A 13,798-nucleotide genomic window follows, 5' to 3' on the forward strand; every position below is an offset into this window, starting at 1 on the left:
GTGTTACTGTCTGGTGTTGTGTTGTGTTACTGTGTCGTGTTACTGTCTGGTGTTGTGTTGTTACTGTGTCGTGTTACTCTGTCGTGTTACTGTCTGGTGTTGTGTTGTGTTACTGTCTGGTGTTGTGTTGTGTTACTGTGTCGTGTTACTGTCTGGTGTTGTGTTGTGTTACTGTCTGGTGTTGTGTTGTGTTACTGTGTCGTGTTACTGTCTGGTGTTGTGTTGTGTTACTGTCTGGTGTTGTGTTACTGTGTTGTGTTACTGTCTGGTGTTGTGTTGTGTTACTGTGTCGTGTTACTGTCTGGTGTTGTGTTACTGTCTGGTGTTGTGTTGTGTTACTGTCTGGTGTTGTGTTACTGTCTGGTGTTGTGTTACTGTGTCGTGTTACTGTCTGGTGTTGTGTTGTGTTACTGTCTGGTGTTGTGTTACTGTGTCGTGTTACTGTCTGGTGTTGTGTCGTGTTACTGTCTGGTGTTGTGTTGTGTTACTGTCTGGTGTTGTGTTACTGTGTTGTGTTACTGTCTGGTCTTGTTGTGTTACTGTCTGGTGTTGTCGTGTTACTGTGTTGTGTTACTGTCTGGTCTTGTCATGTTACTGTCTGGTCTTGTGTTACTGTGTCGTGTTGTGTTACTGTGTCGTGTTACTGTCTGGTCTTGTCATGTTACTGTCTGGTCTTGTGTTACTGTGTTGTGTTACTGTGTCGTGTTACTGTCTGGTCTTGTGTCGTGTTACTGTCTGGTGTTGTTTCACTGTCCTTTGTTTCACAGTGTAAAGCACAATATTTGTACAGATGTATTTCCTGTGGTGTGTCATAACCTATTGTTTATGTATTACCAATGCCAAGGAAGGGATGAATGCATTCTAATATTTCCAGCCTCACCTCAGAATGTTACTGTTTTCAAGGTGAACACTGCCACCTTGTGGTGGTCTAGTGATAACACCACTGTCTGTCTACACCTCATAATGACCTCTGGCTGATTCAGTTCACTGTGGAATCTTTCTCTTTCTCTCTCTCTCAATTCAAAGGGATTTATTGGCGTGGGAAACATGTTTACATTGCCAAAGCAAATGGAATAGACCAGCAAGGGAAACATTAGTGAATATTAAACTCACAAAAGTTTATAGACGTTTCAAATGTTATATTATTGGCTATGTACAGTGTTGTAACATTGTGCAAGTAGTTGGAAATAAATACACAGATAAATATAGGTTGTATTTGCAATGTTTGTGCTCCACGTTTTTGACCTTTTCTCATGGCAATGGCCCACAAATCATGCAACTGTGATTTCACACTGCGGTATGTAGCCTAACAGATATGGGAATTTATCAATGTTTGATTTGTTTTCAAATTCTTTGTGGGTCTGTATGATCTGTGAAAAACATGTCTCTCTAATGTGGTCATACATTTGGCGGGTGGTTAGGAAGTGTAGCTCAGTTTCCACCTCATTTTGTGAGCAGTGTGCACATAGCCTGTCTTCTCTTGAGAGCCAGGTCTGCCTATGGTGGCCTCTCTCAGTAGCAAGGCTATGCTCACTGAGTCTGTACATGGTCAAGGATTTTGTTAATTTGGGGTCAGTCACAGTGGTCAGGTATTCTGCCACTGTCTACTCTCTGTTTAGGGCCAGATAGCATTCCAATTTGCTCTGTTTTTTGGTTGATTCTTTCCAGTGTGTCAAATGGTTATCTTTTCACTTTCTCATAATTTGGTTGGGTCTAAATGTGTTTCTGTCCTGGGGCTCTGTGGGGTCTGTTTGTATTTGTGAACAGAGAGCCCCAGAACCAGCTGGCTGAGGGGACTCTTCTCTAGGTTGATCTCTCTGTAGGTCATGGCTTTGTGGTGGAATGTGTGGGCATCTCTTCCTTTTTAGGTGGTTGTAGAATTTAGCGGCTCTTTTCTGGATGTTGATAACTAGTGGCTATAGTCCTAATTCTGCTCTGCATTGTTCGGGATTTTGCATTGTACACAAAGTATATTTTTGCAGAATTCTGCATGCAGAATCTCAATTGGGTGTTTGTCCCATTTTGTGACTTCTTGGTTGGTGAGTGGACCCCAGACCTCACAACCATAGGTTCGATAACTGATTGAAGTATTTTAGCCAGATCCTAATTGTGATGTTTTATGTTCATTTTGATGGCGTAGAAGGCCCTTCTTGCCTTGTCTCTTAGATCGTTCACAGCTTTGTGGAAGTTACCTTTGGTGTTGATGTTTAGGCCTAGGTAGGAATAATTCTTTGTGTGCTCTAGGGCAACAGTATCTAGATAGTATTTGTTGTCTTGGCTGCTGGACCTATTTTGGAATACCATTATGTTGGTCTTACTGAGATTTACTGTCAGGGCCCAGGTCTGACAGAATCTGTGCAGAAGATCTAGGTGCTGCTGTAGGCCTTCCTTGGTTGGTGACAGAAGCACGAGATCATCAGCAAACAGTAGACATTTGACTTCAGATTCTAGTAGGGTGAGGCCGGGTGCTACAGACTGTTGTAGTGCCCTCGCCAATTCATTTATATATATGTTGAAGAGGGTGGGGCTCAAGCTGCATCCCTGTCTCACCCCACGGCCCTGTGAAAATACATCTGTGTTTTATTGCCAATTTTAACTGCACACTTGTTGTTTGTGTACATTGATTTAATAATGTCATATGCTTTCTCCCCCAACACCGCTTTCCATCAATTTGTATAGCAGACCCTCATGCCAAATTTTGAAATCAACAAAGCGTGAGAAGACTTTACTTTTGTTTTGTTTGTCAGTTAGGGTGTGTAGGATGAATACGTGGTTTGTCATACGGTATGTTGGTAAGAAGCCAATATGTAATTTGCTCAGGAAGTTGTTTTCACTGAGTAAATGTTGGATTTTTCAGAGATTATGGCTGACGCCAATTCCACTATAATTATTGCGGTCAAATTTGGCTCCGCTTTTGTGGATTGGGGGGATCAGATCAGTCAATGTTGTTGAAGAGTTTAAGAATAGCCTATTTGAATTTGTGGTCTGTATATTTGATAATTTCATTGATGATACCATCAACACCACAGGCCCTTTTTAGGTTGTAGGGTTTGATCCTGTAGTTCATCCAATGTAATTGGAGAATCCAGTGGGTTCTGGTCTTTAGTAGCTGATTCTAAGTTCAGTAAATGATCATGTATATGTTTTAGCTTTTGGTTCTTTGTTATATGTCCAAAAGGTTGGAGAAGTGGTTTTATCCGTACATCTCCATTTTGGATAGCTAGCTCTTTGTGTTGTTTGTTTAGTGCGTTCCAATTTTCCCAGAAGTGATTTGAATCTATGCATTCTTAAATCACATTGAGCTGTTTTCTGTCATGCTGTTCCTTCTTTTTCTGTATTATTTGAGTGATTCACCATAGTGAAGCCATAGGCTCAGGTTTTCTGGTTCTCTATGTTTTTGGTTGGATAGGTTTCTCCCAAAAAATTCTTAGGTTTTTACATTCAACATCAAACCATTTCTCATTGATGTTAGTTGTCTTAGGTTTTCTGCCTGAATTTAAATTTGATATGTTAGCTGATATGTAAAATATATTATTCAGGCTTCTACTGCTAAGTTTACACTTTCACTATTGCAGGAAAAAATTTTGTCCAGGAAGTTGTCTAGCAGGGATTAGATTTGTTGTTGGTTTGGTCGGTTTCTACAATACCCTCCGTCTATCTATAACATTCCTTAATAGTGTGCAGTTTGTTCGGCTTCGATGCCTCACGGTTGAGTCTTGCTCCGTTCAAGTAGACTGTGATTTTGCTGTGATCTGATAGGGGTGTCAGTGGGCTGACTGTGAACGCTCTGAGAGACTCTGGGTTGAGGTCGGTGATAAAGTAGTCTACAGTACTACTGCCAAGAGATGAGCTATAGGTGTACCTACCGTAGGGGTCCCCTCGAAGCCTACCGTTGACTATGTACTACATACCCAGCGTGCGACAGAGCTCCTTCCTGTGTTAACGTTGTGGTGATGCAGCAGTAGGGAGCTCCTCTCTCTCCCTCAGAGCAGTATCTCTCTGACCCACTCTTCTTCTCTCCTCTGTTTCTCCACACCCCACTCTCTACCCCTTTTTTTGCATTTCCTTCTCTTATGTCTCTTCTGTCACCCTGTTCATCCCTCCCCTCTCTTCCTCATCCTCTGCCCCCATCCCCAGGACAGCAGCAGTTCTACAGAGTCAGCTGACCTGACAGGCATCAAAGAGCTGGATGACATCAGTCAGGAAATCGCCCAGCTGCAGAGGTGAGCCCCTCCCCGAACTATAAGCCCAGAACACTGAGCCCAGAACACTGAGCCCAGAACACTGAGCCCAGAACACTGAGCCTAGATCACTAACCCTAACCCCTTTGCTCGGCGGGAGGACATCTTTGTTTGTCATTTCTTTTAACAGCCAGGGGGAGATCTTCTTCGTTGGATTAAATCTACTTTTATTGTCTGTTGTTCACAGAAATGTACTTTGTGTACAGAGCCCTTGCCCAATGACTATGAAGCACAGCCAAGGAGATGAGGATAGGAAGCTATGTTTTGGGACAGACACTCTCTCTGGTTTCCTACTGATCCTCTATGTCGTGCCTTGTGGGTTTCCCTGATGTGTGTTCTGTAAACCGTGTCCTCTTCATACTGCCTCCTCAGCACTCTTATCTTTTACAGTGGGATACACTCAGGTAACCTGGTGACACAAAGGCATTGTTGCCGTGTCTAGCATTGGCTAGGGCAGTGTTTCTCGATCCATACCTTGCAGATCCCCCAGAGACTGCACTGTCAACTAATCTCCAAGCACTTGGGGGAGGAAATAACGTACAATTTGACGTGTGTGTGTGTGTGAATGTTGTTGCAGAGAGAAGTACACTCTGGAGCAGGACATCAGGGACAAAGAGGAAGCCATCAGACAGAAGAACAAGGAAATTCAGGTGAGACACACGGAGTAAGGGACCCATTTTATGGATTCTTAATGGGTCTAATCCAGGGGAAGGGAACTCTCATTCTGAAGTGTCTCATGGACTACACAGCTTGTTCAATCACAACTACTCAAAACAGATTGGCGGAAAATATCTGACTCCACCCCACCTCAAACCTGAACTTCCAATTATTTTGGGATGGAGGTGAGGAGAGAGGATGCAAGGAATCAAGAAAAGACAAATTGAGAAAGTGCCTATATCTCTATAGCTGAGGTCTCCTTCCCTTCCACCATTACCTCAGGAGATGCAGGAGGACCTGGACCAGGAGAGCGGTGGTCTGGTCTGATTACTATATGTATTTTAACAGGAGATGCAGGAGGACCTGGACCAGGAGAGCGGTGGTCTGGTCTGATTACTGTATGTATTTTAACAGGAGATGCAGGAGGACCTGGACCAGGAGAGCGGTGGTCTGGTCTGATTACTGTATGTATTTTAACAGGAGATGCAGGAGGACCTGGACCAGGAGAGCGGTGGTCTGGTCTGATTACTGTATGTATTTTAACAGGAGATGCAGGAGGACCTGGACCAGGAGAGCGGTGGTCTGGTCTGATTACTGTATGTATTTTAACAGGAGATGCAGGAGGACCTGGACCAGGAGAGCGGTGGTCTGGTCTGATTACTGTATGTATTTTAACAGGAGATGCAGGAGGACCTGGACCAGGAGAGCGGTGGTCTGGTCTGATTACTATATGTATTTTAACAGGAGATGCAGGAGGACCTGGACCAGGAGAGCGGTGGTCTGGTCTGATTACTATATGTATTTTAACAGGAGATGCAGGAGGACCTGGACCAGGAGAGCGGTGGTCTGGTCTGATTACTGTATGTATTTTAACAGGAGATGCAGGAGGACCTGGACCAGGAGAGCGGTGGTCTGGTCTGATTACTATATGTATTTTAACAGGAGATGCAGGAGGACCTGGACCAGGAGAGTGGTGGTCTGGTCTGATTACTGTATGTATTTTAACAGGATATGCAGGGGGACCTGGACCAGGAGAGTGGTGGTCTGCAGGACCTGGAGGCCCAGAAGCAGGATGCTCAGCAGCAGCTGGAGGAGATGGACCAGCAGAGGAACAAGCTGGAGGGAATGCTAAAAGACGTCCATCTGAAGTGTCAGGATCAGTCCACGCTGGTCAGTCAGCAACACACCTATACGATCGTGGTCTCGACAGGAAAATCTCTGTCCCCAGTTATAGAGGCTTATCTGAATGTCCAAAACGCTTGTCCCCAGTTACAGGCCGTCACTAGCGCTTATCGTATCTTATTTACATAGGATTCCTCTAGCTTGGATTGCAGGTAGCCTGCGGCAGGTAGTCTAGTGGTTAGAGCGTTGGGCCAGTAACCGAAAGGTTGCTGGATCGAATCCCCGAGCTGACAGGTAAAAATATGTTGTTCTGCCCCTGAGCAAGGCAGTTAACCCACAGTTCTCTGGGCACCGAAGACGTGGATGTTGATTAAGGCAGCCCTCCGCACCTCTCTGATTCAGAGGGGTTGGGTTAAATGCGGAAGACACATTTCAATTGAAAGCGTTGTTGTACAACTGACTAGGTACCCCTCTTTCCCAGACTCTTTCTGAGCTGTCTTATGAGCAGTTATTTTGACACCCTCTGAGCTGTCTTGTGAGCAGTTATTTTGACACCCTCTGAGCTGTTTTGTGAGCAGTTATTTTGACACCCTCTGAGCTGTCTTGTGAGTAGTTATTTTGACACCCTCTGAGCTGTCTTGTGAGCAGTTATTTTGACACCCTCTGAGCTGTCTTGTGAGCAGTTATTTTGACACCCTCTGAGCTGTCTTGTGAGCAGTTATTTTGACACCCTCTGAGCTGTCTTGTGAGCAGTTATTTTGACACCCTCTGAGCTGTTTTGTGAGCAGTTATTTTGACACCCTCTGAGCTGTCTTGTGAGTAGTTATTTTGACACCCTCTGAGCTGTTTTGTGAGCAGTTATTTTGACACCCTCTGAGCTGTCATTTTGACACCCTCTGAGCTGTCTTGTGAGCAGTTATTTTGACACCCTCTGAGCTGTTTTGTGAGCAGTTATTTTGACACCCTCTGAGCTGTCTTGTGAGTAGTTATTTTGACACCCTCTGAGCTGTTTTGTGAGTAGTTATTTTGACACCCTCTGAGCTGTCTTATGAGCAGTTATTTTGACACCCTCTGAGCTGTTTTGTGAGTAGTTATTTTGACACTTTCTGTGTCTCTATTTTATTCTTTCTCTCTATTTCCTCTCATTTTCTGTTGTCTCTCTCTCTCTCTCTCTCTCTCTCTGTCTCTCTCTCTGTCTCTCTCTCTGTCTCTCTCTCTGTCTCTCTGTCTCTCTCTCTGTCCCTCTGTCTCTCTCTCTGTCCCTCTGTCTCTCTCTCTGTCCCTCTGTCTCTCTCTCTGTCCCTCTGTCTCTCTCTCTGTCCCTCTGTCTCTCTCTCTGTCCCTCTGTCTCTCTCTCTCTCTGTCCCTGTCTCTCTCTCTCTCTGTCCCTGTCTCGCTCTCTCTCTCTGTCCCTGTCTCTCTCTCTCTGTCCCTGTCTCTCTCTCCGTGTCCCTGTCTGTCTCTCCGTGTCCCTGTCTGTCTCTCCGTGTCCCTGTCTCTCTCTCCGTGTCCCTGTCTCTCTCTCCGTGTCCCTGTCTCTCTCTCCGTGTCCCTGTCTCTCTCTGTCCCTCTCTCTCTCTGTCCCTCTCTCTCTCTCTCTCTCTCTCTCTCTCTCTCTCTCTCTCTCTGTCCCTGTCTCTCTCTCTGTGTCCCTGTCTCTCTCTCTGTGTCCCTGTCTCTCTCTCTGTGTCCCTGTCTCTCTCTCTGTGTCCCTGTCTCTCTCTCTGTGTCCCTGTCTGTGTCCCTGTCTGTCTCTCTCTGTGTCCCTGTCTCTCTCTCTGTGTCCCTGTCTGTGTCCCTGTCTGTCTCTCTCTGTGTCCCTGTCTGTCTCTCTCTGTGTCCCTCTCTCTGTCTCTCTCTCTGTCTCTCTCTGTCTCTCTCTCTCTCTGTCCCTCTCTGTCTCTCTCTGTCCCTCTCTCTCTCTGTCCCTCTCTCTCTCTGTCCCTCTCTCTCTCTCTCTCTCTCTGTCCCTCCATCCAGATCTCATCCTTACAGACCCAGATCCACAGTCAGGAGTCTGACCTGCAGAGTCAGGAGGATGAGCTGAGCCGTACCAAGTCTGACCTGAACAAACTGCAGTTGGAGGAGAAGCAGCTAGAGCAGAACCTACTGGCCGGACGCATGCAGCTAGACTCCATCATCAAGTCACTCAAGGCCACCCAGGATGAGATCAACCAGGTACGTGGATAGAGAGATGCTGTAGCTCATTATCATAGACAAATGTTGTATTAAGTGAAGATGGTGTCACGTTTGGAGTAGAATGGAACTTTTTAATGTCCGTCCGGAAAATAGAAATGTTCCCTTTTTAATGGCTAAATTTACATTTACATTTTAGTATGCATTCACTACTGTAAGTCACTCTAGATAAGAGCGTCTGCTAAATGACTAAAATGTCCCGTGTGGCTCAGTTGGTAGAGCATGGTGTTTGCAATGCCAGGGTTGTGGGTTCGATTCCCACGGGGGACCAGTACGAGAAAAAAAAGGGGGGAAAAACTATTTTTTTCGTACTGGTCCCCCGTGGGAATCGAACCCGCAACCCTGGCATTGCAAACACCAACTGAGCCACACGGGACTGTTCCCATTTTGCTTCTACCTGTCCAATGCTTTCAGATCTAGCGTGGGGTTCTTAAACTTTTGCAGCTCAAGAACCAAATGAGAAATTGACTGTCCTCCCGTGACCCAAATCGTCCTACAACGACCCCAATTTAGAAGAAATTGTGTGTGATTTCTAGATGTATTCTCATGACTCGGTACCCACCTCTCACATTCCCAGGGCCCACTTTGGGTCCCCGCCCATAGTTTAAGAAACCCTGGACTAGAGGGTACGGGCTAGGGGTTGTTTCTGGATGGGACTTTCACAAGAACAGACAGTGTTATTTTCGTAGACTGACAACCCATTGTCCCTGCAGGCTTTTATTAATAAAGTTTTAAATGTAGGGTTGTGGCGGCCATTATATTTTGGCAGCCGGTAATTGTTAAGCAAATAACTGTCGGTCTAATGGTAATTGACCATTAACAGAAACACGTTTAGCATCTCCTGCCTTCCACACATAGCCTACAAGCCACTGATGCAGACCTTTCAAACATCTACATGAAATTTTTTTTTTTAATCCATTATTTATTTTAGACATATCCAAAGAAACATGATATGAAGAAAATGTAGTCTATTTCAGAAGAACATGTTCTGAGTTGTCCCTGATCTGGCTATGCCATATGGCTGTGGGCTACACTAGTGCTTTTAGCAGACAAGATTTGCTTAGAATTCCATGGCATTATTTTATAGTATGAAGAATACAATTGAACATAGCTGAATAAAATAGAAAGGATATTTTCTCCAAATGATTCCGAGGGAGTGAACACGTGGCTATTCTGTTTTGAGCGGTTAACAAAGAAACAGGTCCTCCTATATGCTTAGTTTAGCTGTTTATGCTATTTTAGTTGTGATACAAACGTTGGGCTATATGTTTTGATGTTTAATAAGGCTGCATGATGAGACTAATGATGACTTGAAAAAACTCAAAATGATGACTTGAAAAAAGCTCTCATTCACAAGCACTTGATAATGCCTCGAATTTCCCGGTGGCATCTCTCTTGTGTGGCCGTAATGTCCCCTGAAAAAATTCATGCCTTATGCGGCCAGTGGTTGTTGTGCTCTTGGGCTGAATATTCATAATTATTATTCCCTTCTCCCGGCTTGCCAATCGCCGTGCTACGAAGCACCTCACACTCGTATGGCTTCCTCAGATATCTCAATTCTTATTAGCCAATGCCCGTCATGTGATCGGGGTTCTTCTCACAGGCATCTCAGCTCTGAAGTAGGCTACAAGTGAAGACCGACACATCGGGGACGTAACTGCACGCGTTCCTCTTATTGAATTCTGAGGCACATATTGAAGTGTCAACATTTTACTTTTTGTCAGCCAACAAGATGAGTACAGCAAATCCACCAGCCTATGTTAATCTACTATCCCCCATAATACAAAAGTTGACATTTTCTATTGGTCAACTTGTCCTTTTGTGCGAGAAATAAATATTTCAAGCAGTTGTGGGATGCGATAGATCCCAAATTAATACAACCGCTAGCATCAACAAAAACTTTTCTACACAATGAGGCTGACACAACCGATTTAGAACATTTAGCTTAAAATGTTGACAAACTATTTGGCTATTTCTTCACATTATATTTATTTAAGGGGTGGCAGGTGGTCTAGTGGTTAAGAGCGTTGGGCCAGTAACCGAAAGGTTGCTGGTTCGAATCCCAGAGCCAACTAGGGGGAAATCTGCCGATTGTGCCCTTGAGCAAGGCACTTAACCCTAATTGCTCCTGTAAGTTGCTCTGGACAAGAGGATCTGCTAAATGACTAAAATGTTCCAAAATGCAATCAATTAGCGGAAAAACACCTTCCTCAAGTGACCGCAAAATGCGATTTAAGCATGTATTGCTTTATTATAAAGGTGCAATTTTATGGTGTAAATGATGTTCCCTAATCTTGAAACTCACACTCTGGTAATGTATGCCAGTTAGGCTCTACACCGGTTGTAAAGCGGATTAATGTGCTTAATTTTAAGAAGTTATTTGGACACTTTATCAATCAATCAAATTTATTTATATAGCCCTTCTTACATCAGCTGATATCTTAAAGTGCTGTACAGAAACCCAGCCTAAAACCCCAAACAGCAAGCAATGCAGGTGTAGAAGCACGGTGGCTAGGAAAAACTCCCTAGAAAGGCCAGAACCTAGGAAGAAACCTATAGAGGAACCAGGCTATGAGGGGTGGCCAGTCTTCTTCTGGCTGTGCCGGGTGGAGATTATAACAGAACATGGCCAAGATATTCAAATGTTCATAGATGACCAGCAGGGTCAGGGTTCCATAGCCGCAGGCAGAACAGTTGAAACTGGAGCAGCAGCACGGCCAGGTGGACTGGGGACAACAAGAAGTCATCATGCCAGGTCCTAGGGCTCAGGTTCTCCGAGAGAGAAAAAGAAAGAGAGAATTAGAGACGGCATACTTAAATTCACACAGGACACCGGATAAGACAGGAGAAATACTCCAGATATAACAGACTGACCCTAGCCCCCCGACACATAAACTACTGCAGCATAAATACTGGAGGCTGAGACAGGAGGGGTCAGGAGACACTGTGGCCCCATCCGATGAAATCCCCGGACAGGGCCAAACAGGCAGGATATAACCCCACCCACTAGAGGGATATCTTCAACCACCAACTTACCATCCTGAGACGAGGCCGAGTATAGCCCACAAAGATCTCCGCCTCGGCACAACTCAAGGGGGGGCGCCAACCAGGACAGGAAGATCACGTCAGTGACTCAACCCACTCAAGTGACGCACCCCTCCTAGGGATGGCATGGAAGAACACCAGTAAGCCAGTGACTCAGCCCCTGTAATAGGGTTAGAGGCAGAGAATCCCAGTGGAGAGAGGGGAACCGGCTAGGCAGAGACAGCAAGGGTGGTTCGTTGCTCCAGTGCCTTTCCGTTCACCTTCACACTCCTGGGCCAGACTACACTCAATCATAGGACCTACTGAAGAGATGAGTCTTCAATAAAGACTTAAAGGTTGAGACCGAGTCTGCGTCTCTCACATGGGTAGGCAGACCATTACATAAAAATTGAGCTCTATAGGAGAAAGCCCTGCCTCCAGCTGTTTGCTTATAAATTCTAGGGACAATTAGGAGGCCTGCGTCTTGTGACCGTAGCGTACGTGTAGGTATGTACGGCAGGACCAAATCGGAAAGATAGGTAGGAGCAAGCCCATGTAATGCTTTGTAGGTTAGCAGTAAAACCTTGAAATCAGCCCAAGCCTTAACAGGAAGCCAGTGTAGAGAGGCTAGCACTGGAGTAATATGATCAAATGTTTTGGTTCTAGTCAAGATTCTAGTAGCTGTGTTTAGCACTAACTTTAGTTGTGATACAAACCTTATCAAAACATATAGGCATATGGGCTAGCTTACATGAGGTATGCCACTATGATTTTAAATAGTTGCAAAAATAAATAAAAAGGCATCCGCTGTTCCTTGTCTTACGCTGGGGATCATTCACAAGTGATAATACACCATTCACAAGTGATAATACATCATTCACAAGTGATAATACATCATTCACAAGTGATAATACACCATTCACAAGCGATAATACACCATTCACAAGTGATAATACACCATTCACAAGTGATAATACACCATTCACAAGTGATAATACACCATTCACAAGTGATAATACATCATTCACAAGTGATAATACATCATTCACAAGTGATAATACACCATTCACAAGTGATAATACACCATTCACAAGTGATAATACATCATTCACAAGTGATAATACACCATTCACAAGTGATAATACACCATTCACAAGCGATAATACACCATTCACAAGCGATATGTCATTCACAAGCGATAATACACCATTCACAAGCGATAATACATCATTCACAAGCGATAATACACCATTCACAAGCGATAATACACCATTCACAAGCGATAATACACCATTCACAAGCGATAATACACCATTCACAAGCGATAATACACCATTCACAAGCGATAATACACCATTCACAAGCGATAATACATCATTCACAAGCGATATGTCATTCACAAGCGATAATACACCATTCACAAGCGATAATACATCATTCACAAGCGATAATACACCATTCACAAGCGATAATACACCATTCACAAGCGATAATACACCATTCACAAGTGATAATACACCATTCACAAGTGATAATACGTCATTCACAAGTGATAATACACCATTCACAAGTGATAATACGTCATTCACAAGTGATAATACGCCATTCTTAAGTGATAATACATCATTCACAAGTGATAGGTGACAATATTAGCCTATCAGACTATTCTTAATTTAATCTTGTTTAAATAATATATGTGTGAAATGAGTTTTGATTGACAATGGACCATTATCATGTGCCTGTCTCGTAACAGTGGTAGGGGAAAAAATACATGTCATCTATGCACTTAAATAGTGAATGGAAGACGCCTTCCCAGTGGTTTATTTTCATGCCAGCTAGGTAGGCTATACTTCTGTTGTAAAGTGAAGCAATATGATTAATATTAGGAGAGATGATAAATGCGTATAGTAGGCCTAGCCTATAGAAAGATGATGGGATCCTCCTCTTTTTATTAGAGGCCATCACTTTGTTTTCTCCCACAATTGCGTAGTCAATAGAAATGTTGTGCAACATGAGCTCATGGGCTCTCATTAAGTGTTTTGATTTAGATGTTCCATTACATTTGCATTGATGTCAGGGATTACAGGGACAATAGAGTGCTGTGTACCAGGCAGTTAGCAAGTTTGGTAGGCTACTAATAACTATCAGCACCATCAGAGCTTGGAGAAGCCTTGTTACCGTGACTAAACGGTCACATGGAGTTTAACTGCGGTCATGACTCGTGACTGGCGGAGTGGCGGTAATACGGTCACCACAACAGCCCTATATACTTACTCTCTTTTACTAGAACAACCGGTGTTACTGGAGACTCACTGACATCCCTTTATCCCTTTAGGCTCGTAGTAAGCTTTCTCAGATCCAGGACAGTCAACAGGAGGTGACTAAGACTATAGAGCAATACAACAACGCTCTGAATGGAACCCACAGCCAGACTCATGCTGGTAGCATGACCAACCTGGCAGACATGAGCGAAGTAGAATTCTCAGAGAGGGAGAACGGGGAATTTGGAGCCAGGGTGAGTAGTGTTGTCATGATACCAGGGTCGTGTTCATTAGGCA

General features: G+C 44.2%; 1 protein-coding gene across 2 annotated transcripts in view; it reads left to right on the forward strand.

The window, feature by feature from the left end:
* Positions 1–13,798, forward strand: part of LOC106569607 (epidermal growth factor receptor substrate 15-like 1) — a 79,627-nt gene that overhangs the window by 32,939 nt on the left and 32,890 nt on the right. For both annotated transcript variants that reach the window (XM_014141137.3, XM_014141138.3), the window contains exons 12-16: positions 4,138–4,223; positions 4,819–4,891; positions 5,907–6,068; positions 8,001–8,198; positions 13,576–13,755. In XM_014141137.3, the coding sequence (XP_013996612.3) occupies positions 4,138–4,223; positions 4,819–4,891; positions 5,907–6,068; positions 8,001–8,198; positions 13,576–13,755 (699 nt within the window). The remainder of the gene's footprint in view (positions 1–4,137; positions 4,224–4,818; positions 4,892–5,906; positions 6,069–8,000; positions 8,199–13,575; positions 13,756–13,798) is intronic.

The sequence above is a fragment of the Salmo salar genome, chromosome 14 (assembly GCF_965601325.2).
Source record: "Salmo salar chromosome 14, fSalSal1, whole genome shotgun sequence".
NCBI lineage: Eukaryota > Metazoa > Chordata > Actinopteri > Salmoniformes > Salmonidae > Salmo > Salmo salar.